Below are 26,870 nucleotides of genomic sequence, written 5' to 3'. Positions count from 1 at the left end.
ACGTTTGTGCACAGAAGTGAAGAAGGAGCAGTGTGATTCTGTGTACCACTGATGAGCTGTACAGAACCCCGCATATGGGATCTGGTGAACAGGCTTCCTAACCAGAGAGATGGCTTCTTCTTCCAGTTTTTGCCTAGTTCTGGTTTATGAGATGATATGAATTATTTTGCACAGGATTGATTGGTTGGTCGCTTGGCTGAAATTTAACTTATATACTACTGCCCAATTGTGCCGTGCACACTCTCTGGGCGGTGAGCAATCAACCCGAATAAGCTACAAATACTGTAATACCATTCCAGTTCTAGACACCGGCCAATAAATGAAGCCACATCCCGCGTCGAATCTGACCCAAGCCAACCCATTCAAACCACCGTTGTGGTGGTTTAAGAGCTTCTGAAAAGCTTTGTAGCCCAGGTCGTTCTGCGTAACCAAACCTCAGGCCAAGTGTGAACGAATTCGGAGCCGCTCACCAGCTCATGCAAGAAGCACAAGGACAAGAGAAACATGTCACTTTTTAAAGCAGAAATTCTGGCGTGTGAGCAAACGCCCTGCAAGGCTTCTTACGGCCTGCTGTTTCTTTGCTCTGATGAGGGCCGGAGCCTTGTCGTGGCTGCCATTGTCTTCTTCTCAAACAGATCCACACAACCCAACACCACGTTTCTGTTGCAGAAATTTGTCAGCACCACGGTGCGCCCGACTCTGCTCCCCTACTCCGAGTTGTACAACTGGGACGGCTGCGCCCGCTTTGTCTCCGACTACCTCACCATGGAGCCTCTTCCGTCTCCAATCTCACTGGCAAGGAACAAGCGTTTTTTCATGGGTCTTCTTTGGTTTGGTTGGTTTTTGCTTCTTCATCATGTAAGCCAGCTGTGGCAGGGGGGTAGTGTAGCTCAATGGGTTGGAACCGCCCGGCTCTGGAGTTTGAATCCCCGCTGAGTCCCTCAGGAGAGGGAACAACCGAGGTCATCCAGACGGCCTGGGAAGCCATGTCTGGGCACTTTACACCTAGGAAAACCTGGAGGGTCACACAAGTTAGAACCAGCTTCATCACTGATGGTTATTAAGGAAGTGATTAAGCAGAGTCATTATTTAGCAGCTTGCTCTGGGATCTCTTATAACCATGAGTCAAAAGGAATTGATTTAAGTTCCTTGTGTGGGCTATTTATTATTGTTGTTGTTATTATTGCTTTGATTGCTAATATGATTGCTCTTGCTATGATGATGGGCCATGAAGTCAAACTCTTCCCAAAGTTTTCTAGACAGAGAGTACGTACTCAGAAGCGGTTTCCCATTCTTTTCTTCTGGGGGTGTCCTGGGACTGTGCAGTTTGCCCAAGGCCACCCAGGCTGGCTCTTTTTATTATTATTATTATTAATATTATTTTTTTTAGAGGAACAGTGGGGAATCAAACCTATGACTTCTAGCTCCACAGCCAGATGGGTAAAGCACTGGAAGAGGTCCAAAGTAGATGCACTGGTAAACCATGCCTCTCTCTGAGTGTTTGTGTGTGCTTTTAAAGCATTAATAGTAGACAGCATGTGTTCACACATGTCCATGTGTATGGTCAGGATCACAGAACATGGAGAGGGAACATGAAACTTTTCCTCCACTGCTATGATCACTACAAAAACTACACCCATCCAGCGGCTGTCAATCCCAGAAGGAAATCTCCCTCTGCTTTGCCCCCCCCCCTTGTTTTAACCGATGGAAGTGGGGGGGGGGAATTACAGAGTTCCCTGTAGGTGGTTGTACACCCCAGCTGAGATGCTTCTGCTACTTCATCTGTCTGTCATTGTTCCAATACTCCCTCCCCTGGAAAGGTAACCTAGCCAGCGTGTCTGGCAAAAGAGAAACCAGGGGTCCTACAGCACCTTGAAGTCTAGCTAGTTGTTTTCCCCTTAGACTTGTGTGTGCCTGAGCATGCCTCTTGGGTTGTCTTCTTCCCTGGTGGCATTTCTGAGGATCTGATCCCCAATGCCTTTCCTCCACTTGGTTATTTGGAACTTTAGGAATGGGGTGGGGGAGAGAGAGAGAACAGGTTCATTTCCAGAAAGCTGCTTTCTGGAAGACAACTCTCAGGATCCTCTTGTCGAGGTGGTCTAGGTGGTCCTGGTGGCTGGAGCCATTCTGGAAGTTGTAGCCAGAAAAGGGTATGTTCTCCCAACCTTGGCTGGTTTTCATGGACTGCTTTTTGCCCCTTGCAGCCCAGCTACCTGTACTCCCCGACCACAATCCTGCGCTACCAGCGGGGCAACTGCTTTGACTTCAGCATCCTGCTGTGTTCTCTGCTCATTGGCGCTGGGTATGATGCCTACTGTGTGAACGGCTACGCCACCCGGGAGATGTGCATGATGGATGAGTCTCGAGAGACATGCCCGCTCTTGGAGAGGGCAGAAGAGGTGAGCGCAAGGGCGAGGAAGAGGGCAAGAGGGCTGGATTGGGGCCAAGCCAAACAAAGCCGATGAGTTCTTGATTCAGGGTTGGAAATGTTGCTTCCTTGGGCTGCAAATCCCATCATCCCCCAGCCAGTGATGCTAGTTGTCGTGCCATGGGATAGTCCAAAAATGTGCCCTTTTCAAATGCTGCGCCTCACTTTGGCTTGTGGAGTCCTTCCCAACCTATTCTACTCCTCTCCCAACAGGGGGCAGCAAAGGCATGGTTTTATGGAAGAGCCTTAGCGCAACAGTGGGAGAATTAGCAGGACAGACACCTGTTATGGGTGGCCTTATTGGTTGGAGAAGAAAATAGATTAAAGACAGTCTTTCCAGATTAATCACTGGTGATTAAGTTAAGAATTTTCATGGACAGAATCTCACTGGTCCCTTGTGCTAGCCTGAGCGTAGTGGCCCAAATCTAAGCAGTTGAGTGCCACTAGCTAAAAAGTTGTCACTCATCTCCCTAGGATGAGGAATACAAGCAGTGCCCATTATCTACTGTAGTTGGTTTATTTTGTATCATTTCTATGTGGCCTTTCTCCCATAAAGGCTCTGTAACTGGCTCGTAATATTTAAAAAACAAGTTAAAAGCACAATAAATCCTTCCACCATAAAGCAATTAAACACAGAATAGCATAAAATAATATATTTATGCCATGGCATGTGTGCTGATATAAACAGCTAACAAGACTCTGACCCTTGTATATTAACTGGATTACTTGTGTTTATCCTGGGGTGCTGCTAATTTCGATCTCGTTTGGTTGGATGCCCAGTCCTTCCCCGTTCCCCTGGCAGTGGGATAAATTCCGGGTAGGTACAAGTACAGGTTCCCCTTGACATTGAGTCCGGTCATGTCCGACTCTAGGGCGCGGTGCTCATCCCCGTCTCCAAGCCGTAGAGCTAGCATTTGTCCGAAGACAGTTTCCGTGGTCATGTGGCCAGTGTGACTAGACACGGAACGCTGTTTACCTTCCCACTGAGGTGGTTCCTATTTATCGATTTGCATTTTTACATGGTTTCAAACGGCTAGGTTGCCAGGAGCTGGGACGAGCGACGGGAGCTCACTCCGTTGTGTGGATTCGATCTTAGGATGGCTGGTCTTCTGACCTTGCAGCACAGAGGCTTCTGCGGTTTAACCCGCAGCGCCACCACGTCCCCCTAAATCCAGGGGCAAACCAGCCAAAGGGGAAGCAGGCCCCGTCCGAATGGCTCCCTTTTTGTCTGCTATCTGCAGGTCACCGTGGCTGCTGCAAAAGAGAAGCCCAAAAAGTATGCCATCAAGCCCCTGCGGGACCTGCGCAGCAAATTCGAGCTGCGCCAGGAAGCTAAGCAGGAGGCCATAGAGCAGGCAGCCGAGGAGAAGAGGCAGAAGGAGGAAGAGGAAAGAAGACTGGTGAGCCAAGGGGTGGTTTAGACCAGTGGTTCTTAACCTTTTTGAAAGAAACGCCCCCTTGAGCCATTGAGGAAGTTATCATCGCCCCCCCCTCCCTGCGGTGATGATATTTATTTATTTATTTATTTATTTATTTATTTATTTATTTATTTATTTATTTATTTATTTATTTATTTATTTATTTATTTATTTATTTATTATTTAAGACACTTAAATCCAATGACACCTGAAAACAAAATTCAATTCCAAGAAAATGAAATGCCCCCAAAAAGTAACATTTAATGATTTAGTTGCAAGTGAATTTTAAGACAGAAAAAGAAATATTAAAAAGCATAAAAACAAACCGCAATGCAGGAACTAAAAATTTCAAGACGAAAACTCTGAAACTAAATTAAGATTGGAGGAAAATATGTATTCATGCACATTGTAAAAAGGTTGCAGCCATCTTCACAGGTTTGGCTTGCTCCAGCGCCTCCCTACCGCCCCCCTTCTGCTCCAGCGCCCCCCTGCCGCCCCTTTTCATTCTACTGCCCCCCTGAAAAATGAAATCGCCCCCTGGGGGGCATTATCGCCCACGTTAAGAACCACTGGTTTAGACTTTCTTCCGGCAGAGAGGTTGGCCAGTCTTGGCCTCCAAGCCCCAAGTCTGAGTCTGAGTCTTTCGTCCCAAGTCCCAAGTCAGATTCTTTCATCCCAAGTCCCAAGTCTGAGTCTTTCATCCCAAGTCCCAAGTCCCAAGTCTGAGGTTCCCCAGAATAAAAGGGAGGGGTGGGTGGGTTCTGAGTCCTGGGTTGAGTCTGAGTCATGGGCAAAAAACAAAAGCAGTTGAGTCTAAGTTGAGTGACTGAGGATGGACGCAAGTCTGACTTGACATGGGGTCCCGTGATTCAAGTACCCACCCCTGGTAGGCGGTCTAGGGTAGGGGTTCCCAACCTTGGGTCCCCCGAGGTTCTCTGACTCCAACTCCCAGAAGCCTTTTCACCCCTCGCTGTGCTGGCCAGGATTTCTGGGAGTTGTAGTCCAAGAACCTCTGGGGGCCCCCAAGCTTGGGAAGCCCTGGTCTCGGGTATCAAGGAAAGCCCTGCTCCTGCTCCAATGCCGGGCTCGGTAAAACCCTGGGTCATTTCCCTCTCTCTCTCTCCCTCCCTCCTTCCTCCTTCCCCTGCAGGAAGCTGAGAAGCCCCAGCCCGACCCTCTGTACGGTCTCCGGGTCCACGCTTGGGTTCTGGTTCTCTCGGGCAAGCGGGGAGTGCCGGAGAGTTTCTTTATCGACCCTTTTACGGGCAAAAGCTACAGCACCACCGACGACCATTTCCTCGGCATGGAGAGCGTCTGGAACCACCGGAATTACTGGATCAATATGCAAGACTGCTGGAACGCCTGCAGGGTCGGCTTGCGGGATGACCGGCGGGAATAGGGGGAGCGGGGGAAGTGAGGGGCTGAGTCCATCACACAAGCTGAGCCTTCCTGTAGGGCACAGAAAGATGGCCCAGCTGGATGTGTGGATTGAATCAGGATGCGATCCCATGGGGAAATGGACCACATTTTGGACCACTTGCAGAGCGGTCCAGTGTGGTCTCTTTCTCAGTGATCACAGGACACAGAGGGAAGCCTAACCCTGATCCACGCCCAAGCTGGACCTTTCTGGCCCAGGCATAAGGGCTTCTAAGGCATAAGGGGGAGCAAATCACGGGTGGATGAAGGGAGACTGCTCCCTTTACAACACTGGTTCCCAACCTGGATTCCCCAGGTGTTCTTGGACTACAACTCCCAGAAGCCTCCACCCCTAGCTGTGCTGGCCAAGATTTCTGGGAGTTGTAGTCCAAGAACATCTGGGGACCCAAGGTTGGGGAACACGGCTTTCAAGTGAGATCAGCCCTGCGCCTTTACAGCCATCGGATCAAGGGCTTACATCCTACTTTTCGATCCTCCATGGGCTTGACGGTTGAGGAAGGCAGCATCTCCTCTGTGGCTTCCCAGATCTGATCCTGCTGGCCCCGTCTGCTTCTCCAGGATCTCCAGTTTGACCTCGGAGACCCCGTGCGCTGGGAATTCATGCTCCTGGGTGCAGACAAGCCTCTCCTTTCACTGCCGGAGTTAGAGGAAGAAGAGGAAGCGGGTGAGGATGAAGTGGAAGACTTGGTAAGTGACTGAGGTGAGGGCTCCTCTTTGCTCACCAGCGCCCCCCCCACACACAGCCTCCTTGACAGGGACTGGAGTCCATGATCCATTGGGTCCCTTGTAGTTCTGAGATGATGATGATGAACGTCTCCAATAACCAGGGTTCCACAGAGCCCTTTCGAAGGTCCATTGGGGTGTTAAGAAACACAGGAGGAGCTGGTGGCCTAATGGGTCTTCCTCCCGGGTCTTGACAGATGAAAGAAGAGGAACCCAAAGGTTTCGACATGCCTGCATCCTGGGTGGAGCAGATTCAGATATCGCCAAAAGGTATTCGTCTCTCTGCCTCCTCTCCTTTTAATTGTGTTGTGTGTGTGTGGGGGGGTCAAGGTGTGCACGGAGGGAACCCTTCATACACCTCCCAGCCATTTCAGGACCAGGTTTCCAGAGCCTAGGAACGTGGTGCTAATGGACGATGGGAATGGCCAGATTTGTTGGTCATCAGGGCTTATGATTCGGGGAAGGAAAGGACCCAGAGGTGGCCCTGGGGTTCTGAGATGGAGCAGGCCGGGAGTTAGCGAAACACAGGCTCCGTGAGGTTCAGAGAAATACTGACACATTCCCCTGCTCTCCCTGAGAAAAGAAGTCAAGACACCTTGAGGACCTGCCTCTTAAAGATCAATGCATTTATTTCAGAGGGAGCATGCATGGACTCATGTGATTACTACCCTCCCCCCCCCATGTCATTTGTCTCTTTATGCATAAAACTATTCAATTAGGAGGTGGTTTCCCATTTCCTCCCCCTGGGGGATGCTCCGAGACCACCCTGCAGCTTGTCCCAGGGCCACCCGGGCCGGCTCCATAGGACCAAACTATTTCACTTCCTATGTCTGAGGAAAGGGATCGCAATCCACAAAAGCTCACTCTGAAATAAATCTGTTACAGTTTAAGGCACCCTCTCTCTTTTCTTTTTCTTCTGCGAGCCTGGGAAGCTGCTGTTTGTCTGCAGCTAAGTCTGTGTTTATATAAATAAAGGGATGAACAAACCAGAGACAGTAACAGGATGCCCGCTTCGGCAAAGCGTTTGATGCAAATAAAAGGTGCTGCAGGCCATGGGGTGGATCCTCTGGGACCGCCTACCCGGAGACTTTTCTCGGTGGTTCCCATCCGCATCAGCCAGCATCCGCAATGGTCCTGGGCAGAAGGGGTAGCAAGTCTTCTGATCTTCACCGAGGCCACAGCTACAAATCCGTTAAAAACCAGGTTGAATGCCAAGCAGTTCTTGTCAGTGCATCAGAGCTGCTGTTCTGCCAACGCCCTTCCTTGGCCGCCAGCGCCATCCTCTGGCCGGGAGAAGCAGCCGCATCAAAATTGTATGAGTTTCAGGAGCTTTCCCTCTGATTTGCTGGTGACCCGTAAGAAAACCTTCATGGTGGTGGTGGGGACCGAAAAGGCCCACCCTCCTCTCGCCATGCACAATCCCAAGTAACGGCGTGCCTCTTCTTGTCTTTAGCCTTCGAGACGCGCTGTCCTCAGGGGAAGAAGGTGATTCAGTACAAGAACGCCCAGCTGGAGAAATGGGCCCCTTATCTGAACAGTAATGGGATGATCACCCGGCTCACCCTCTTTGAGGATCCAGACCGTAAGTAGGAGGAAAAGGTGCCTGGGGCCGGAGGTTGGGAGTTCGAATCCTGCACTCGGCTTCCTCGACAGGGGGTGGACTTGATGATCCAGAGGGTCCCTTCCAGCCTTGCAGTTCTAAAACTCCTCTTCCTCTTATTGTTACTCACATACTCGCTTTGAGCCTCCCCAGCTGTGATTTTCAGGGAATAAAGACAAACCTCCCCATCTCTTGACTCTCATGGGCTCCCAGGGGTGAAAGGAATGACTCAGGAATCCTAGGGGCTTTGGGATAGAAGATGGAAATGTTTGATTTCCTAAAGAAATTGTCCTGAGTGGTGATGTCACCAGCCTTCTGCCATAGGACTTACATCAACAAGATTTCAGTCGTGGGTTCAATTGCTTTTTAATATTGTCATTTCTTGTGTTTTAACTTCATTCGCCTTCTACAAACGTCATCAACTCTTTTGAGTCCCTTTATTAGGAAAAAGGCAGGGGAGAATCAAAACCAGAGAATGCGCCCTGATGTTCGAAGGGGAAAACACGGATTCGTCACTCTGTCTCTCTCCCTCACAGGGTCGTTGTGACAATAGGGTGGGGAGGTAGGAGAAAACTGGTCAGGCGGGTAGCTTGTCCTGAGTCCGAGGTTCTGTGCCTTCTCCTCACGAGTCTCGATCCTTCTCTTTTCCTTTCAAGGAACCAAAGTGCTGGAAGTGAAGGAATGGTACAAGAACCGAGAAGACATGATGGAGACAAGAGAACTCAATAAGAAAACAGATGTGACTACCGAGTTTTTCCTCCCAGGGCATGTGCAGGGCCTTAAAGGTATTCAGATTCCATGATGGGATCTCTTTAAAAGCATAGCAGAACCCCCATATCCACAAGGGATCCGTTCCAGATGCTGAAAAATTCGAAACACTATTTTAATAGCAAACGCTCTACATGGCGTGGTCTCTGTCTTCATCTAGTGGCCAGTTCTGGTAATGACATGGTGGAAATCTATTTCTCTAGCGAACGCTCTACCATCACATGGTCTCTCCTCCCTCTAATGGCCAGTTCTAGTAATTTCATCATTAAATATATATGTATATTGGGATTTTTCTTTTACTTTTCAAAATATGTTCAGATGGTGGACAAGTCAATCAGTGGATACTGATCCCTCGGATAAGGGGGTCCTGCTGTACTTGGCGCTACTAGTTGTAGGGAGGGATAAAGAGGCTCAGGAGCAGGATTTCAGCCTCCCTGGAAAGTTTAAGTCCATCAGCTCTTCTGGCCGCGCCGTTCATCTATGGCAGGTTTCTGCCGGCGCAGCTCCTCTGTTTTCTAGCCAGACGTTCCGCTCACAGACCCCCCCCCCCCGGTTGGGTTTCTCAGCACACGTCTACAAGACCATGGAGCCCGAGACGGAGCGGACCATGGAATTCTACGATGAGACGCGGGTGGACGGACTTCAGAAACGCGTCGAGACGTCCAAAGATATGACGGAATACTTTGAAGGTCGCTCGGATTTCCTGTATTACCGCTGCACCGAATTTGGCAAAAGAGTAAAGAAGCCCACCAATATTCTTGCCAACACTGAAATGAACGCCCGGCCCATTCTGGTGAGTGTAGCGCAAAATCCGGCTAGAGCTGGATGCCATGCCTAAAAGAAATTCATATCTGATCCTGGATATAAAACCCTTAGCTGTCCTTTTGTAAGCTGCCATGTCAGTCCCTTTCCTATGCAATGAGGAGACGGCACTGCTCGGAGCTTGGGAAGAGTTACTTTTCTGGACTACAAAGCCCATGCTGCCTGTAGGATGCTGGGAGCTGTATTTCCCACATGTTGATGCTGACATAATGCTACCCTTCCCTCAGCTAGCTTGTCTCATTAGAGGAACTAGCATATGGCTAGAGGACGTCTTTCACAAAATGAATTTAAAGCCAGTGATTTCCTCATAATCAGTAGGAACATCTAGAACAGAACTAGCACCTGGCATCTTGGACAGCTATCAGGAGCCCATCTGTCTCCTCAGGGGTATCCAGTCTCTCATTTTGTGAAGAATGGGCATCTTTGGCTGCTTCCGGGGTTCCCAGCCAGAAGACACCATGCACGCACACACACCGAATCAAAACAGAACCCTGATCTAGAACCTTTGGCCAACCCTAAGCATTTGTGTCCCTCCAGTGCCTAGCAGATCTTGAGGGCATGCGGCATTTCCCAGGCTGCTTTGCTAGAGGAAAAGGGTAATGTGTAGCATCTAGACTGACCCTGGTGCTGTCCAGATATATTGGAACACAGCTCCCATCATCCCCAACCAACATGGAGAAGGCCATCTTGGAAGAATGAGAGCTTCGGTCCACATTACTTGTTAAATTCCTTTTCTTTTCTTAGCATGGCTCAGGAGCCTCAGAGGTGCAGACATGGAGATCAATAAGAAATATAAAAACGTGAACAGGCAACTATAATTTGATGGAGTGGAAAGCCAGAACCCACTAAAAAAATGACTTTATATCAGTTGATCGATAATATTTTTGCCACTTACAGGAGATAGTGAGGCTTAAGCTGCATTTTCAGTTTAAACCGAATCCAATTTCCATTTTTATTCGGTTGCATGCATTTATTCTGTATTTTAAAACATCCTTTTTGTATTGCATATTTGAGAAAACAACTCCTTGCACAAAGTTTATTACACAAACTCCGGTATGTAAATTCTTGTTGTTGTCCTTGTTACGTGCTGTCAAGTCGGAATCGACTTAACAAAAGCCTCAACAGGGCTGCCTCCAAGGTAAGTGAGATGTTTAAGGAATGGTTTTTACCCATTCCACTCCCACAGTGAGTTTCCATGGCTGAGCAAGGATTCGAACCCTGTTCTCTCAGAGTTCTAGTCTGTCACTCGATCCACTGCACCAAACTGGGTGAGCATTGGGTGATCCGGCTGGCTGGATAGCTCAGTGGCCTTGGGTCTCTGGCTGTGGAGCCAGAGGTTGGGAGTTCGATTCCCCCACAACTGAGCCTCCTGGGAGGAGAAGAGCCAGCCTGGGTGGCCTTGGGCAAGCTGCACGCAATCCCAGAAGAAGGAAATGCTGAACTGTCTCTGAGTATCCTCAACCTGAAAAACCCTGAAAAGAATCTCAATAAGTCAGAATGGACTTGATGGCACATTATGAAATTCTTAGATATCTATATATCAGGCTGTGGTTACAAATATTTATTGCCATTAACCTACCTATTGTTATATGACTGGAAACACATAAAGTACACTGTTGATTTTCAGTCATAAAGCAATGGTTTTACAACCCAGGAATCTTCCGATGCCCGTTTACTACATTCCCCCAGTAACCCCTGACTGGCAGTTCTTTTCTATTATCCAGACTCACCTTCCCACTTCTTAGTTGTCAGATTTCCAGCATTCATGGTTGACTTTCTTGAGTCTTTGGCTTAAATCTAGCCGGTTGTCTCAACAAAAGAACAACCACTGAATTGGGTGCTGAAGACTCACGTAAATCCCATTGTGTTCAATAGCTCTATATTAGTTGCGGCTCCCGTTTGGATTTGGCCTTTACATGTCATCCCTTTAAAGACAACGATAATTCGATTATTCACGTCTCCGAATTCTTAATTGCTTATTTGGCCTTTGAATGTCATCCCTTTAGAAACAGTTACAATTGAATTATTTGCTTTTCTAGATCCTTAATTGCTTCCTTGGCCTTTGGATGTCATCCCTGTAGTACAATTATAATTGAATTATTTGCTTCCCTAAATTCTTAATTGCTCGTTGTCCAGTGTTTTTCCATGGCTCTTCACCTGCCACTGTACTTTTAAGCAAATCTTGTCGTGCTTTGAAAGAAAGCTAAGAGTTTTCCCAGAAGCTCTGACAAAGAAAATACACTGTAAACTTCCTGTGCACCCTTACTCCGAGGTCTGACTCATTGTGTGTAGCAGACCTTCCTTCCAGTTTGTAACCTCAAAGGTATTACTACCTTAGTTCCTCATACTAGCATCTGCATATGCGTCTTGTAGTAGAACCTTGTCTAGAACATATGTGGCTGCCATTTTTACTTGAAAAAATGCATTTTCAACAATGTTTTGTTTGAGTGTGTGTGGGGGGCACGTCTTGGTTAAATGGGAAAAGCAGAAACTTGGTATAAGAAGTGTGTAAAACTCACCAGCAGCCTGTTATCCTAGGATAATGGAGCTGGAAGGGACCTATGAGGCCACTGAGTCTGATCACCAGCCCAAGGCAGGAATCTAAATCAAAGCAGATCTGACCGAGGGTTATCCAATGTTCCCTTGAATGTTTCCCAACATTGGAGTGCTCACCATTCCCAAAATCACTGGTTCCACCGTCGTACTGCTCTAACAGTTAAGACATTTTTTCCCGATAGTCATCCGAAGTCTGGCTTCCTATAACTTGAGCCCCTTGTTGCGTGTCGATCAAGAACAGACTCTTCTCTTCCTCTGTAGGACTACCTTCCAAGTATTTGAAAACTGCTCTCATGCCCTCTGTCTTCTTTTCTCAAGGCTAAACATATGCCCAGTTCTTTCCATCTTTCCTCCTAGGGCTTGGTTTTCCAGCCCCCTGATCATCCTTGTTGCCCTCCTCTGAACTTGTTCCAATTTAACAGCATCCTTCTTGACATATGGTGTCCGGAAGTGAAGGCAGTACTTAAGATAAGGCCTGGCCAGTGCCAAATAGAAAGAAACTAGTACTTTATGGAATTTTGAGACTATAGTTTTGTTAATTACAGGATAAAATAACATTTCCCCCTTTTTTGCAGACACATACATCACACGGTTGGCTCATGTTCACCTTTTGATCTACAATAATTCCATGATCCTTCTCACCTGCAGCATTACTGAGCCAAGGATCCCTCGTCCTGTAATTGTGCATTTGGGTTTTTTTCTCTACATGTAGAACTTTGCACTTATCCCTATTAAATTTCATTCTGTCGTTTTCAGCCCAGTGCTCAAGCCTATCAAGGTGTATCCTTTTGAATTTTGTTCCTGTCTTCCAAGGTATTAGCTATGCGCAGAGCTATTGGGCCCCTTGCTCAAGCAGGATTCTGTGTGGGTATTACTGCCATGGTATAGTCTGTTTTCTTCCTCCCGCTGCCCCCCTGTTAATTTGGGGTGCCAGAGTTTGATGGCACCTTAATTTCCACTTTTTCCTGCCCCTGTCCTTCTCTAGAAAATCACGGAGAGGTTCCATCGGAATCCGAGCAAGCCAGCCGACGAAGATGTGGCGGAGCGCATCTTTCTGATTGTCGAGGAGAAAATCCTTTTGACCTACCACTGCAAGGAGAATTACATCACACCCTCAAAGAGGGAGTTCAACAAACAAACAGATGTGGACAACAAGGGGAATAAGATTATCATGACCCACGATATGTGCATCAGCTACCAGGTACCTTGGCGCTGTCGAGAACCACTTGGATCTCCTAAGGAGAGCAGAGGAAAACCTGCCACTCTTTGGAAAAGATTGTTATTCCAATAATTGTTCTTGGTTTTTCTTCATTTGTATCAGAAGCATCAGAATGCAATTAACAAATACTGTATATCAAAGTGTTTTGCTTAACCCCCCCCCCTTAGTGCTTAAAGTGCTCTCTTGGCTGTTGGCAGTTTTATTATGCAGACTGCACACTGCCTTCTCCCCCATGAGCAGGGTCCTCAATTTACTGACTTCTGAAAGATGGAGGTCTGAGTCAACCTCGAGCCGGCTACAGGAGCCTACTGGGATTGAACTCAGGGTTGTGAGCAGAGTCTTCACTGCACCACTGCAGTTTAACCCCTGTTCCACAAGACTCTCTTTTTTCCCCTGTCTCTTTGCTTTTAGGCCGGATCTACTGAGAAAGAAAAGAAATTGTTCCATTTGTACGAAATGATGATGCATCTCATAGAAGAGGAGAAGCGCTCCCGGCACCAAGTGTGGGAGTCATCGATTGAGGTAATCGGGAGGGAGGGACACAACCTTATAGTAGCAGCGTGCAGGTCAACAGAGGGGCTGCGGGAAAAGATAATGATGCTGGGAAAAGCTGAAGGCAGCAGGAAACGAGGAAAACCAAACACAAGATGGATTGGCTTGGCACAGCAATGTTTTCAAGAACTGAAAGAGGCTGGTTGAGAACATGACATTTCAGAGGTCATTACGCACAGGGTCACCCTAAGTCAGAAGTAACTTGAGGGCGCATAACAAACAACAGCAGGAAAAAATAGGATCTCTGCTGTCAGACAGTTTTTCTGCTTCGGAACCCAGACAACTGTAATTAATGAAAACTGGGCTAGACAGGCCAGTGGCCTAATTGGGTATACATTGGCTTCACAGATGCTCTGGGCAGGTGTTATAATATGATCAATATCGAGGATGCTACAGCTGGTTGCCACTCAAAGACTCCCAGGCTAACAGAGATCTCATGAGAACGTAAGAACATGAGGAGGTGCCTCGACCCATGTTATACATTCTCAGTTCAACTGTACAACACGGAAGAGCGGCCCTCGAAAAAGGCAGCTATAAAAGAGATAGAAGGATTCGAAATGCACCCTTACCATCAGACGCTAGGAATGTCTTGGCCTAAGATGATGACCAATGAAGGCGTTTTTGCAAAGAAGGAATAAACCCCAAGAAATGATATAATTATGAACTGTCAAGCCGTTTCTGACTTATAGCAACTCTCCCAGGGTTTTTTAAAAGAAAGTCCTTAGAAGTGGTTTTCCACTCTCTCCATCTGAGGGCGCTCTGGAGTCATGCCGCTTGCCCAAGGCTACCGAGGTGGATGGAACACGTCACCTCACCAGCTCCGTACACTGTGGTTGATCTTGATGAGCCCCATGGGGATTTGAACCCCTGGCCCTTGGCTATGCAGCCGGGCACTCCATCCCACAGAGCTACACCAACGTCCCTCCAAAAAACATGACGTGCAGAAAATGCGGACATTTGGGTTACATAGCAAGGAAGGGAAAAAAATAGCTGAGGTAAAATGAAGAGAGGAGAGAGGTATAGGAAGGAGCAGGCCATATTAGCTAGAAAACCTTGGAGAGTCAGACACATTGTTATAGTTTACTCATTCTACCAATGATTTTCTACCAATGACTTTGCATCCAAAGTCAAAGTGACCAAGAGGACATCCAACTTTTGGCGTGAGAGGAAGAGGAGGAGGAGGAGGAGGAAGAAGAAGGCAAAAAAAAAAAACCCATGCATTGTGTGTTTCCAACATTAGTGGTATGCCTTTAGAAAGTATCAACCTTGTAGAGTGGAAGGCGAAATTATGGGAGATCCCACAAATAAATCAGTCTCATAAACAGCACACCTCCAATGTAAAGATAGCAGATTCAAGCAGGAGGGCCCTGAATATGAAAGTCTTACCTGTCCCAGAAGGAGGTGGGTAAAGATGGAATGCAATGGAGATTGAACTCAAGGAGCTGTCCGCAGTGCTGATCTTGCCCCTTCAGTAGGCTGAATGCCTTGAACAACTCCTGCGAAGGGTAGGCTAAAACCTGCAGTGGATTCAGAGCCCTGGTTTCACCAGTTGCCAGTGTGGAGTAGTGCATAGAGTGTTGGACTACGATTCTGGGGATCTGGGTTCAAGTCCCTGCTTGGCCAGGGAAATTCACCGAGGTCTGGGTTGGCCCTGGCCAAAGCACTCCTTCAACCTCTCACTGACCTCAAAAACCTTATCAAGATGGCTGTACGTTGGGAGTGACTTTATGAAACAAAACAACAGCAGAATGGAAAGGGAACTTAAACCTCCAAATTCTAGATTTATTCCTTACTTCTTTATAAGTCCAAAGGACTTTTATTGGCTCGTGGTCAGAAGTTGCAAAGTGGAAGAAAGCTGAAGATCTCTCCTTGCAAAGCCTTCTGAAGAGAACTTGGCAAATGGTTTTGATGGAGAAAATGGACCAATCAGATCAGAATATATAGAAGGGAAATAAATACAGTTATGAAAACCTGGCAACCTTTATTAACATAAGGTACTAAGTCAAGAAAAGAGGAACACGCTACGGGTAATTATTTGGATTGTTGGTCTGTAATCTTTTAGGAGAATAAATGTAAGTATGTTCAGATATGAAAACATTGGGTGTCTAGATAATTATAAAGTGGTGGAATATTGTATAAGTAAAATGATTGTATTTTATCATCATGTAAGTTGCTTGGTTATGTTATGGTTGCCTTTATATTCATAACTGCTAAATAATGTGAGAGGAATGTCAATTAAAAATATTTTTTAAAAGGCTACTAGGACAAGAACGGAAGTGATTTCTCCTTCCTCTGTGCCTTCTAAGGTCTTGGACATTCTCAGGATTCGAGAAGAAGAGGCAGCCGCCAACAAGCTGACGGTGTCTATTTATGACACAGAGAGGAACGAAAAGAGCAAAGAACAGCGAGAGGCCATGGTAGGTGACAAGACCCACCTTGGACCACAGGGACCCCTCTTTTAGCAGCTCCCTTCTGGGTATTTCTGACGGCCCCATCCGAGGGGAGGAGACCATTCCAAACCAGATGGACTTTGGGTCTGGCTGCTGTAAGCCCTACAGGCCAATGGTTCCTCTTTCTCCCCCCATCTCCAGGAGCGCCAGCTGCAAGAGGAGCGCCAGCGGCAGGTGGAGCAGGACCTCGACTACTTGGCACCTTTCCTGATCCAGATCGGGGGCGCTGAGAAGATGACCAAGTGGCTTGCCTTGCGACTCAAGGAGGACTGCCTTAGTGATTTCAAGCACCGACTGGTGGACAAGGCCAACCTCATCCAAGCCCGATTTGAGAAGGTGCCTGGATCTGACCCACCCCTCGACCCCTTCAGGGGAAGGGGCCCCAGTCAAGTGCAGGCTGGGCTTAGATGGGGGCTTCCCTCGTCTTCCTTTTGGAGGTGGGGTTGGGTGGAGAAGAGAGGTCTTCTCCTTTTCAAGAGTTGGCCACTCTTGGGCCGTAACGTCCCGTACCACTTAGGGGTCCAATTCCATAGCAAACCTGGCGGGCTGAGGTCTGTGCTTCAAGGGCGCCACCTAGGCTGCAGTCCCTCTGTCAGGTGACCTCAGGGACCAATCCCTGTCCACTAAACCCTGGAAGACCCTCACCTGAGCAGTTTGTTGCTGGAGTAAGAACATGGGCTAAGCACCTTCTGTGCTTGTTGTCTCAGATCTTCGGCCCCTTGGTTGGTCTGGATGGTACACTTGATTCTGACCTCTTGACCAATGAACTACTCCAGCCACATCGGCTCCATTTCCTTTCTGATTAACCCTGGACCACAGTCCAGAACAGCCACCCAAAGTCAACAGCAACCTCCTTTCCTTTCCCCCAAATTTCCAAACTCCAGCCCAGATGTTCCCTTTTTTTCAACAGCAGGTTTTGAAGAAAAGGCCATTCAGGGGCCATTTAAAGGTGCAAAACAGCCTCAACATGAGCATTTCAACGAGCACCAATATCCGCTTTTAGGGTGATCTTTCTTTGTGAGAGTGGTGGGGCCCCTGGGAGCCCCACTTGAGAGCCTGGAAGCACCTACAGGCTTCCCATCTCTCATCCCCCTGCCTTAGGACTTCAGTTCTCCACAGACCCTTTGGATTTCAACTCCCAGAATCCCCAAGCAGTGTAGTCAAAGGCACCAGATGTTCTTGAACTGGGGCTTCCAGAACCATGAGCTCAGACAGCCAATGATTACAGAATCTGGGGGGGGGGGGTTAGCCCATGGATATCTGAGTGTCAAGCCTGAGAACCACTCATTTAGGACCACAAAACCCATCCCCCTGCTCCTTCTAGACCACCCGTCTGCTGCTTCTGGTCCAACCAGACTGACCATCCTCACCATCACCTGGGTCGCCTGGAGATGCACCCTTGCCGGGGCCTGACACGTGGCCTTTTTCCTCTCCATATCTTTCTCCCCGCCTCTTCCTCCTCCCCGTCCAGGAGACCCAGGAACTTCAGAAGAAGCAGCAGTGGTACCAGCAGAACCAGGTCAACATGACTCTAGAGGATGAAGACGCCTACTTGAATTACTGCTCGGACGCCATGTTCCGCATCCGCATCTTGGAGCAACGTCTCAGCAGGTACCGAGAAGGGACCCATCGGGCCATGTGGTGAAAGGAGCGCAAGGTCCTTGGGCCCACCTTGCTTGGCCTTTGGGCTTGCCCAGCTTTTTATCCCTCTGACTTGATTCTCTCTCTCTTTTCCCAGGCACAAAGAGACGGCCCCCCTGAAATACATGGCCTTGGAAGAAAAGCTATGCAAAGATCCACGTCTGTCTGAATACCTCCGATTTTATATTTGATGTCCTGCGTACTCTCTGCCTAGAAATTGCTCCTTGAAGCCAACATAATTTCCTTGATAGGACCATTTAGAATGACCAAGGAACAAGCTTATGTGTATGCCTTTCTCTCTCTCTCTCTCTCATTCTCTCTCTCTCTCTCCCCCCTGTTTCATGAAACATTGGAATGTGTTTCTTCTTTTTTTCCTACATAAACAACCGTTATAAATGGCCTTTATTGATTTTCGATGGCTTGTTTTAAAAAATCCAAAATACGTCCCACGCGGTATCTCAAGCAGGAATCCTGACAACAACCCCATAAGGTAGACCACCCTTCTCCTCCCCGAATTGCAAATGAACGAATGGTCAACTGAGGCTGAACGAACACCGTCTTGCCTCAAGTCGAAGCCATGCCTGACACTGGGAGCCTTGCAACCAAATCTCCCGATGGTTCCACTTCAACTGGAGAGTAGCCCAGAGAGAGAGAGAGAGGGAAAAAAAAACAGAGCAGGGCTTGGCCAGGAGCCCCAGAGACGGTGAAGGCGGTCGAATCGGTTCCAGGTTATAGTTCCACAGTTCTAGCGGAGGCAGGGTGACCGGGGCTTTGATCCAGGGGCCAAAATTTAGCAGGTGCAAAAGGTTGCTGCGAGGATGGCACCGACCCATCCGTCGGTATTTCCGCCTGCAAGGGCATTCCACCCCGAGCCTACAGACCGCTTCCAGCTGTTCTTCTCCAGGGAATAAGAAATATGAACCGGGGATGATAGGACTTGTAATCCAAAAACCTGGAGGGCACTGGGTTGGGGAAGGCTTGTGGAGGGTTTGCCCAGCAAAAAGGGGAGCAGGAGGAAGGAGATGTAGCCGTTCTTCCCATCCTAGGCAGTAGAGAGCCAGTTTGTCAGTAAGTCTTCAAGGGAGGACCCGGCCAGTTCAGCAGAGGTCAGTCCCGGTTGCACAGAAGAACGAATCTCAAAGGGAGGCCAGGGAAGAAAAAGGGACGGTGTCTCTCCCTAGTGGGAGCCACGGACTTTGGCCTGGGGCCGGCCATTGATGCCAGCTCGCTGCTGGCGTCCAGGCTTCACTTCTGCATAAACCACTTCCGATTCTGGTTGCCCTTCATTTCTTTTGAAACGGAGGTCTGCGTAGGTCACATCGCTCATTTGGCCGGCCAACGGAAGATGCTGCTGGTGAGGAAGAGGCACACAAGACAGGGTTACGCTTGCCTGGGCTCTTAGAACCTCACCTGTCCAGAGGAGACCAGGCACTGCGAAAAGTGCCCCGAGCTGTTGAGTGCCTTTGGTTCCCTCCTGACAGACCACACAGAAGCACGAGGGGCAGAAAAATCAACTCAAGGACACTGCCTTTTGCACAAATGCAAACAGTATCACACACCCCAGCCCTGGAAGTGCTTTTACGGTCTTTTAAAAATAGGAATCAGGCATTATAAAAAGCCGGGGGGAAATGGCAAATGAATGCTGAATGGAATAAAAGTACTTAGGATTTTTTCAGAAAGGAAAAAAAAAAGATGGGAAAAAACTTAGACAGCTGTTATGATGAATCTGAGAAGGGAAAAGCTACGTTTTTGGACTATGATTAGAATTCCTGGTGCCACACATTGCTGCTTCTTTTGATATGTTAAAAGACATTCCATTCCTTCCATTCAACCAAAACAGAGCAGCATCAAATGCAGGGCCAAAGTATGTGTTCAGAGAAATCTGTTTCTAGAAGGAGTGCTCCCCTAAGCAGGGAAAAAGGAGCAATGTGTGACATTAGGATTCTCTCGGAAACTTAAGCAACAGATTCCTTTGTGTGTCTGAATCTGGAACCCACAGATAGTAACCACATTGCTGGGGAGAAAAGACTGCAAGAGCAGAAAAGACACGTTTTTCGGAATGTATGCTTTGACTTGTCGTTCCAAGCTTGTGGGTCCCTGTTTTTACAGCTATCCTGCTTACCTTTCCCGCTTCTTCATTAGCATCAGATTCTGTCCCTGATGTGGCTGCTGGACTTCCTAGGGAAGAGAAATAACCTTAAATTAGAAGTGCTCATTCATAGATGGCAATTAAGGAATAAATTAATGAGTCAGATGCACTGGAGGGGGATGTCCTCACCTATTTGAATGCTCAGTCACTATCCTGGATGGGGTTTGAGCCAGCACAATTCAAAATGCTGCTCCTAACCTATGAAGTCCCCCGTGGGTTGGACCCAAGCTATCCCAAGAACTGTGTCTCCCTTTAGGAGATGGCTCGGGTGTTAAGATCACCAGGAGTGGCCTTTCTTTATACAGTTGTATTTGGTGAGGACACAGGAGAGGCCCTTCTCTGTGGCTGCTCCCAGAGACTCCGGAACTCCCTCCCACTGGAGACCAGTCTTGGCCCCCTCTTTGCTGTCCTTCCGCAAGCAGGCCAAAAGATCTTTCTCTTCAAGGCAGGGTTTCCTCTAAGCGACTGGCTTCCCTTCTTCTTACCCCTCTTCTTCTGTCTCCACACGAAGACCCCGACCAGCAGCAAGAAGAGGAAGACCCCCACGGCAGCTCCGGCTGCGACTCCAATTTCGAATCCAGCACCAGCTTCCTTGTGGTTTTCAGAGCCAGGCTTTTGGTCTGGATTTGTCTTCTGCTCAAAGGGCAGCTGTCCTGGAACGACAGGGCCAGGCAGAGATCAGCTGTAACGACTGTTTGCCTAGGCTGGGCCTAATTTGGAAGTTGGTCCTAGATCAAATCAAGCCTGGACTATCTTTGGAGGCAAAAAGTTTGAAACAGAGGCTTCCTTACTTTGGGCACATCCTGAGAAGGCAAAGGATTATCTGGAAAAGACCCTCATGCTGGGAGAGGGTGGGAGGCAGCAGGAAAAGAGGAAGACCCAATATGCGATGGACCAATTCCCTAAAGGATGCCATTTACTTGGGTTTATAAATGCTGAGCCGAGCAGTTGAGGACAGGGCCTTTTGGAAAGCAGACATTCACAGGGTTAATGCATGTCGGGGTGACTTATTGGCATGTAACAACAATTTGGGAAACCAATTGACACACAGGCATCCACCACCGAGACACCTTTCCATAAAATTCTGCTCAGAAATGCATTTAAGTCTCCCCCTTTCCCAGTCATCAGGTACCAAAACCAACAATGATCACAGCAACAAAACCCTGTAAATATCATGATAGCAGAGTGGTGGTGGCTGTAGGAAAGTGAGAGTTGTTTTTTTAAGATCACTGTTCTCTTTCCAAAATAGAGGTACTGGTCTCAGCAGCACAACAGTCACCAGGCTTCGGAGAGCCAGCAGAAGCCTCAGGAAACAGCTCTGCCTCTCTGGGAGAGGGCTCTCCTCGGCCAACGGGCCCAAGGATGCAAAGGGAGACGTTTGCTTTTGGTTTGGGAAGTGGGGAAACTCCATAGGCGTCATTTCTGCTTTATGTATAAAATGCACTCTGGAGGGAGAAGAGCAACAGATGCTGTTTTTATGATTTTTAAAAAATAATAATAACCAAATCAACCAATTAGGGAGTTAAAACAAATCTGGAGGGCACCTTTACTTAGACCTAAGTAAAAACCACATATAGTAAACTTTAAATAAATCTGTGTATATGAATACACACAGACATGCATACCTAGATACAACCCGCACACATGAACCACGGCCATAGTTTTCAAGACCTGAATAAGGATCCATGGAAATGTTCTGCACTTCTGTATCGTTCCAAAGGGAACTGCTGCTGTTTCGGGTGCATTTTGTGGCACGCCAGGTCCCTTGATCCCCCCCCACTCTACCCCTTGGCTCTCAGTTGGCTCATTACACCAGATCGCCTGGCTGAACCCCATTTCTGGGTCCATTTATCCCTTCCCCTTGTCCCTCCTTCTGCCGTCGTCGGGCCGAGGAGTCGTTCCCCCTCCCTCCAAGCTTGCCTGTCCCACCTCTGCGGTATCTCAAGGTCCATGCAGGGACATCACGGGGACCCAATAGGGTCTCGGCAGGTTTTGGCCGAAACTCTTAGCAAAGGGGTTCCTGAAGACATGGATGTGGTTACCGTTTCTCATATTTGTAGACTCTTGTCTGTAAATGCCATCATCTTCAACAGGAACTACTGTCTTAGCAGGGTCTGTTTTCATAACTCATTCTGTGCTTCTTGTGAATCTAACCAGGACCTTACCTGAGATGATAACACGAGATTCCTTCCCGGATCCGGTCAGATTCCTTCCCCTGACGCCCACCTCGCACCTGTACATTCCTGAACGGCTCGTGTGAGCTTTCCAGAGAGTGAGAGAAGAAAAACCCTCTTCCAGATCCTCATTTATGGTTTGTTCATCTGTTTGGTTACTCAGCAAGGTCTCATTTTTGTACCACCGTACGTACATGTTGCTGAGGTTGCCGACCGTCTTGAATCGACACTCAAGAGTAACGTTCTCCCCTTCCATTATTTCGATATCTCCAGGTGTCTGGTTCACCATCAGGTCAGTTATTTCTGCATGAAAAGGTATTTCTCCATTAAAACCATGCTCGCCGTTATTCTACTGCAGGAACGGACGAGGGAATTCAATATATTTTGAAAGAGACAGAGGGAAACTTAGCAATCTAGGTCATCAGCACAGAGGAGGCATATGCATTTGTGAAGCAGTACATGGTTTTTTAAAAAATCAAGTGCTGCAACTTTTAATTGATTAAATGACAAAATCAATCAGTTTAGAAAAAGATTAAGAAATAAAAAATAGACCTCACAATTAATCAGACAACAAATTTTATTTTAATGTGTAACGCCTTGCTTTGCTTTTTGAATGCTTACAAAAAAACCAAACAGGTGGTAAACTTCATATTTAAGCAGAGTTTTCTTCTGTTTGGGAAAGGATGGGGGGAGTGTTTCTCCTGAGGTCATACCTGTTGTGACCTATGGCTGCCATCTAAAAACAAAAGCAGAGCTCAGAACCCAGTTAGGGATTTATGCTAACATTGCCAAACTGCTGCTAATTAACGGAGTGCCAGCTCACATTCCTGGCCATGTGCAAGCAGGATTGTGAACGCCAACTGGTGAATTAGTGACAATTCACTGCCATGATTTATGCCATTACACTTACTCTGTGTAAATCCCCGGTAAGATTCTGTCTGGTATGGTTCTTTCTGTTGTTGGGTTGGGTTTTTTTTCTAGAAATTTGGGATGCAGATATAGTGGGACAGACATTTGGTATGTTAGCAGATGCTGTGTGAATTTGCATGCAATCGATTAATTAATTAATCACTTTTCTCAAATTCACACAGTGAGTGACCTCACCAGTCTGCAGTCCTTCTCAAGACCCTTGCATGTCAAGCACAGGAGAAAGATGGAAAAATTGGTCCAGACACTCTAGCTTTCTACCAGCGGGGTGTTTTGACATGGAAGACTATAGAATGGACACACACACACACACACACACACACACACACACACACACACACACACACACACACACACACACACACACACACACACACACACACACACACACACACACACACACACACAAATGTGCCTCTTGTGCAACTCCACGAGCACAGGAACTCTGCCAGATAAAAGGACTGAAGCCGTAGTAAAAAGATACTCTTAACTAGCTTTATTTCAATGGGAATCAATGACTGTTTCTTAAGGGAGGAGGTGTAGAAATCACAGAAATGGTTACTGCCTTATCATTATTCATCAGAGCAGTGCCATATAAATTCATACGAATATAACCAAGCTCTTTTTTAAAAGAGATGTGAAGTCATATAGGATGATAGAGATAGTAATATATATAAAAAAACATTGGGGGAAATGCATCTCCTCTGGACATTTGATAATGTCTGGGTTGCTCGTTTTAGAAACACACAAACAGCTGCCTAACATTTACAAGCATGAAACCACCCGAGCTCCTTAAACTCCAAAGGGGTGTCGGTAAGGACCGTCACTACTTACCGTGAATGACCACTCGTGTCCTGTTATAAACAGCCTGGAAGATCTCTGCATCGCGAAAACAACACACGTAGTTCCCAGCATCCTGTATATCTGCTCTCTTCAGACTGAAGTGGCTGCTTTTCTCTGCTTCATTTGGAGTTATTAGAATTCGGCTTGAATTTGTGAATTTTTCCTTTCCATCACAACCACCATTACGCCAGGTGATAGACCATATACCAGTGAGGTTTCCGTCAACCCAGCATTCCATATTCAGCATTGACCCTTCTGTTAGGTTTACGAAGGTGGGTTTCTGGATTACGGAAAGGGACAATGTTGCTGTGGACCCTGAAAGACAAGTATAAACAATACAACAAGAGGAAAGATTAAATCTCTTGGAATAACACCAATGTGTAACCATTTATCTGTATTTCCTCTCTCTACCTCTCTATGTGTATGTGTGTAGGAGAGAGAGAGAGAGATAGAGAGAGAGAGATTAGCAAAATGATCCAGAATATCTTTTCTAGATCTATGTGTAGAGTGACATTCTTGGGCTTTTCTCCTTCTTTCCTTCCTCTTTGAAGTAACTTCAAGTTTCTTCCTCCTCCATCTTAACTAGACAAAGATATTTTTTTTTAAAGTGTGTTCTTGAACTTGATTTTATTGATTTTACACTGTCTTGAGAACTGTCAGTCTAGAGCCGGTCAGAGATATTGTAATAAATAAACCAATGAATGGTTGTTCTGGGTTTTTCGGGCTCTTTGGCCGTGTTCTGAAGGTTGTTCTTCCTGACGTTTCGCCAGTCTCTGTGGCCGGCATCTTCAGAGGACAGCAACCTGTACTCTCTGTCCTCTGAAGATGCCGGCCACAGAGACTGGTGAAACGTCAGGAAGAACAACCTTCAGAACACGGCCAAAGAGCCCGAAAAACCCAGAACAACCATTAGATCCCGGCCGTGAAAGCCTTTGCGAATATATTGAAAACTAATGAATAATTCCAGAGGCAGAGTAGCAGAGCTGTATATAGGAGAGACCACCATAAATAGAAGCCATCACTGACAGCTTATGAATCAAGTTTGTAAACCTTTCCTCCTGTATTGGGTGGGCATTTACGTATCACCATAAGGGAGAACATCCATCCTCAACCTCATCATCGTTTTTTAAAAAAGACAAAAGAGAGAATCCATCTGTGCATAAGGACCTAGATGTCCCTCATTCCCATCTCCCACCATGCCAAGATCAGTTAAAATCAAGAAGAATTCAGGAAGCTCAGCCAGTGTTCCGAAGATCTGGAGTGGACACTGTTGACCATACACCACGGTGTCCTCTTGAGCCTGTTTCCTCAGTGGTGACATACATTTTCGCAGTCATTCTGTTGCTGCAACTTCGAAGAGACCCCAGGAGTCCTGCTGAGGTCTGTGATTCCTGCCTTCCCCTCAACTTTCTTTCCACAGATCTTCCCGGATTGGTTAAGGCGGCTGAAAAGCTTTCTGCTTCCGAAGCAGAGTGTGACTTCGTGGGACTTTTCCAGATTCTTGTGCTGACCTCATAAAGCTGAACTCAGCAAGTCCTGGGCGCAAGGGAGGTCAGTAATGCTTCTTCTGCTTACCAGATCTCAATTCAGGATTAGGTGAGGAACTGGTTACATGGGTGGATAAAATATTAAATAAAATTTGCAGTAGGTATGGAAGAGTTGTAGATGCCCTTCAGCTGATTTGAGCTGATTCCAACCCACCATTATCATTAGCAGTGCTAATGTCATGTAAATTATACCCTGCATTGTGTTGCCCTCTACCCATCATGCTGCTCTTATGAACAAGCCAGAAAACACAAGGAAATACTGGGTTGTTGTTGTTTGCTCCCCCAAGCCTTAACCCAGAATCCCCTCGGCTTTTAGGGTGATAAAGCTCCCTATGATGTCCAACTCAAGAGTTGCAGAAGCCGGAGATGGCTTGGTTCAGCAAAAGGAGGTTTCCTGCTTGCGCACAGGGTTCATGAATTCCCCCTTGTCCAACGGGTGTAAAAAGAGGAACCATGTGCGAAATGGACTCCGTTGCATGCATTTGAGACCAAACTGGCTTCTGGGCAACATTACTGCCTTCACCCATGGAGCCTGACTCCCAACAGGTAACATGCTCATCTCACCTTAGTAGCATAGAAGCCACTGCAGGACCCTAAACAGCCACAGACATGACAAAGCCTCGGGTTTCAAGTCTAAGACATAGTTTCAAGGGTCTAGCTCAGTGGTTTCGGTCTCTGGTTGCAGAGCCAGAGATTCCCCCACTCTGGCAACTCAGAAAAGAGCCAGCCTGGGTGGCCTTGGGCAAGCTGCATGTTGGTCCCAGGGCACACCTCCCAGAAGAAGGGAATGAGAAACCACTTCTGAGTACTCTCTGCCTGGAAAATCCAGGAAGGGACCGCTGTAATTGAGAATTGACTTAACAGTGGACCTGAATCTCAGACCAAGGACTGGTGTTCTCAATTTGCCTTTGGAACAAAAATCATAGAATCACAGAATAATGAAGTTGGAAGGGGCCTCTGAGGTCATCAGGTCCAACCTTCTCTCTTTAATCCGCTAGCTTCCTGCTGACAAGATTAGTGCTAGTATTAGCATTAAACTACCAATAAGGATTGGACCTATTTAGATCTACATTTCTTTCCGGGATGCAGTGACTTTTCCCCAGACCTGGGACCACCCTCCACCCCCCAGGACAGTTAAGAACAACAGTCAATGAAAAGGCCTACCGTTATAGATAGGAAAAAAAAGGTTCACGATGCTATTAAAATTGCAATTAAAATTCGAAACACTTTCACATCCCTATGAAAACGTGAACCTTCGTTTGTACTTGAAAAAAAGAGAAAGCCAGTGCTTGGACTATAACTCCCATCATCGCCAGCCGCCATAGATCTTGAAAGCAGGAGAAAGAGAGAGACAAAGAGAGAGAAAGAGAGAGAGAGAAACCCATAGTTCTCTGGGAAAGGCAACTCACCCAGAAACAGGAGGACGAAAAGCGTCCCGGGCAGAAGGGTTTTGTCCGGCCACAGGTTCATCCCGTCCGGCGCAGGCAAGATCTCCACCACCATGCCGACGGTTCCCAGGCCCCGCTGGCGGAGGGTGCTCAGCAGATCATCCTCAAATAGATCTCAAGGGTTGGCAGCCATGTGGAACGAAGGGCTCATTCGGGGAAGGGTTCTGC

General features: G+C 47.4%; 2 protein-coding genes across 6 annotated transcripts in view; one reads left to right on the top strand and one right to left on the bottom strand.

Moving 5' to 3' along the window:
* Nucleotides 1-17,849, top strand: part of DRC7 (dynein regulatory complex subunit 7) — a 22,291-nt gene extending 4,442 nt beyond the window's left edge. The window contains exons 4-18 of the mRNA XM_072980447.2: nt 670-795; nt 2,205-2,399; nt 3,670-3,828; nt 4,997-5,215; nt 5,842-5,970; nt 6,204-6,276; nt 7,460-7,588; nt 8,263-8,391; nt 8,941-9,167; nt 12,738-12,953; nt 13,383-13,493; nt 15,830-15,940; nt 16,115-16,309; nt 17,445-17,584; nt 17,712-17,849. Coding sequence (XP_072836548.2) covers nt 670-795; nt 2,205-2,399; nt 3,670-3,828; nt 4,997-5,215; nt 5,842-5,970; nt 6,204-6,276; nt 7,460-7,588; nt 8,263-8,391; nt 8,941-9,167; nt 12,738-12,953; nt 13,383-13,493; nt 15,830-15,940; nt 16,115-16,309; nt 17,445-17,584; nt 17,712-17,805 — 2,253 coding nt within the window. The 3' untranslated portion in view covers nt 17,806-17,849. The remainder of the gene's footprint in view (nt 1-669; nt 796-2,204; nt 2,400-3,669; nt 3,829-4,996; nt 5,216-5,841; nt 5,971-6,203; nt 6,277-7,459; nt 7,589-8,262; nt 8,392-8,940; nt 9,168-12,737; nt 12,954-13,382; nt 13,494-15,829; nt 15,941-16,114; nt 16,310-17,444; nt 17,585-17,711) is intronic.
* On the bottom strand, nt 15,485-26,870 carry LOC110070983 (uncharacterized). Of its 5 annotated transcripts, none has more exons than XM_072980448.2 (6): nt 26,664-26,868; nt 23,699-24,022; nt 21,929-22,240; nt 20,249-20,416; nt 19,737-19,792; nt 15,485-18,962 (listed from the first exon to the last, which is right to left on the bottom strand). In XM_072980448.2, exons 1-6 carry the CDS (start codon nt 26,755-26,757, stop codon nt 18,792-18,794), a joined length of 1,125 nt encoding a protein of 374 aa, XP_072836549.2. In that variant the 5' UTR covers nt 26,758-26,868; the 3' UTR covers nt 15,485-18,791. The 5 variants fall into 5 exon arrangements, with proteins under 5 accessions (XP_072836549.2, XP_020634376.3, XP_078236595.1 ...); XM_020778717.3 differs by having other exon boundaries at nt 17,999-18,965; XM_078380469.1 differs by lacking the exon at nt 26,664-26,868 and adding an exon at nt 25,031-25,113 and having other exon boundaries at nt 17,999-18,965.

This window comes from Pogona vitticeps, chromosome 10, assembly GCF_051106095.1.
Source record: "Pogona vitticeps strain Pit_001003342236 chromosome 10, PviZW2.1, whole genome shotgun sequence".
NCBI classification, from domain to species: domain Eukaryota; kingdom Metazoa; phylum Chordata; class Lepidosauria; order Squamata; family Agamidae; genus Pogona; species Pogona vitticeps.
This window is presented reverse-complemented; position numbering and strand designations above follow the sequence as displayed.

What these genes read in the sequence shown, in the direction of transcription:
- LOC110070983 (XM_020778717.3), bottom strand. Translation starts at nt 26,757, where the DNA reads ATGGTGGTGGAGATCTTGCCTGCGCCGGACGGGATGAACCTGTGGCCG. An exon ending in ATCTCGTGTTATCATCTCAG is followed by an intron (nt 20,417 to 21,928) that starts GTAAGGTCCTGG and finishes CTGTCGTTCCAG; the next exon opens with GACAGCTGCCCTTTGAGCAG. An exon ending in CTAATGAAGAAGCGGGAAAG is followed by an intron (nt 18,966 to 19,736) that starts GTAAGCAGGATA and finishes CTTCCTCACCAG; the next exon opens with CAGCATCTTCCGTTGGCCGG.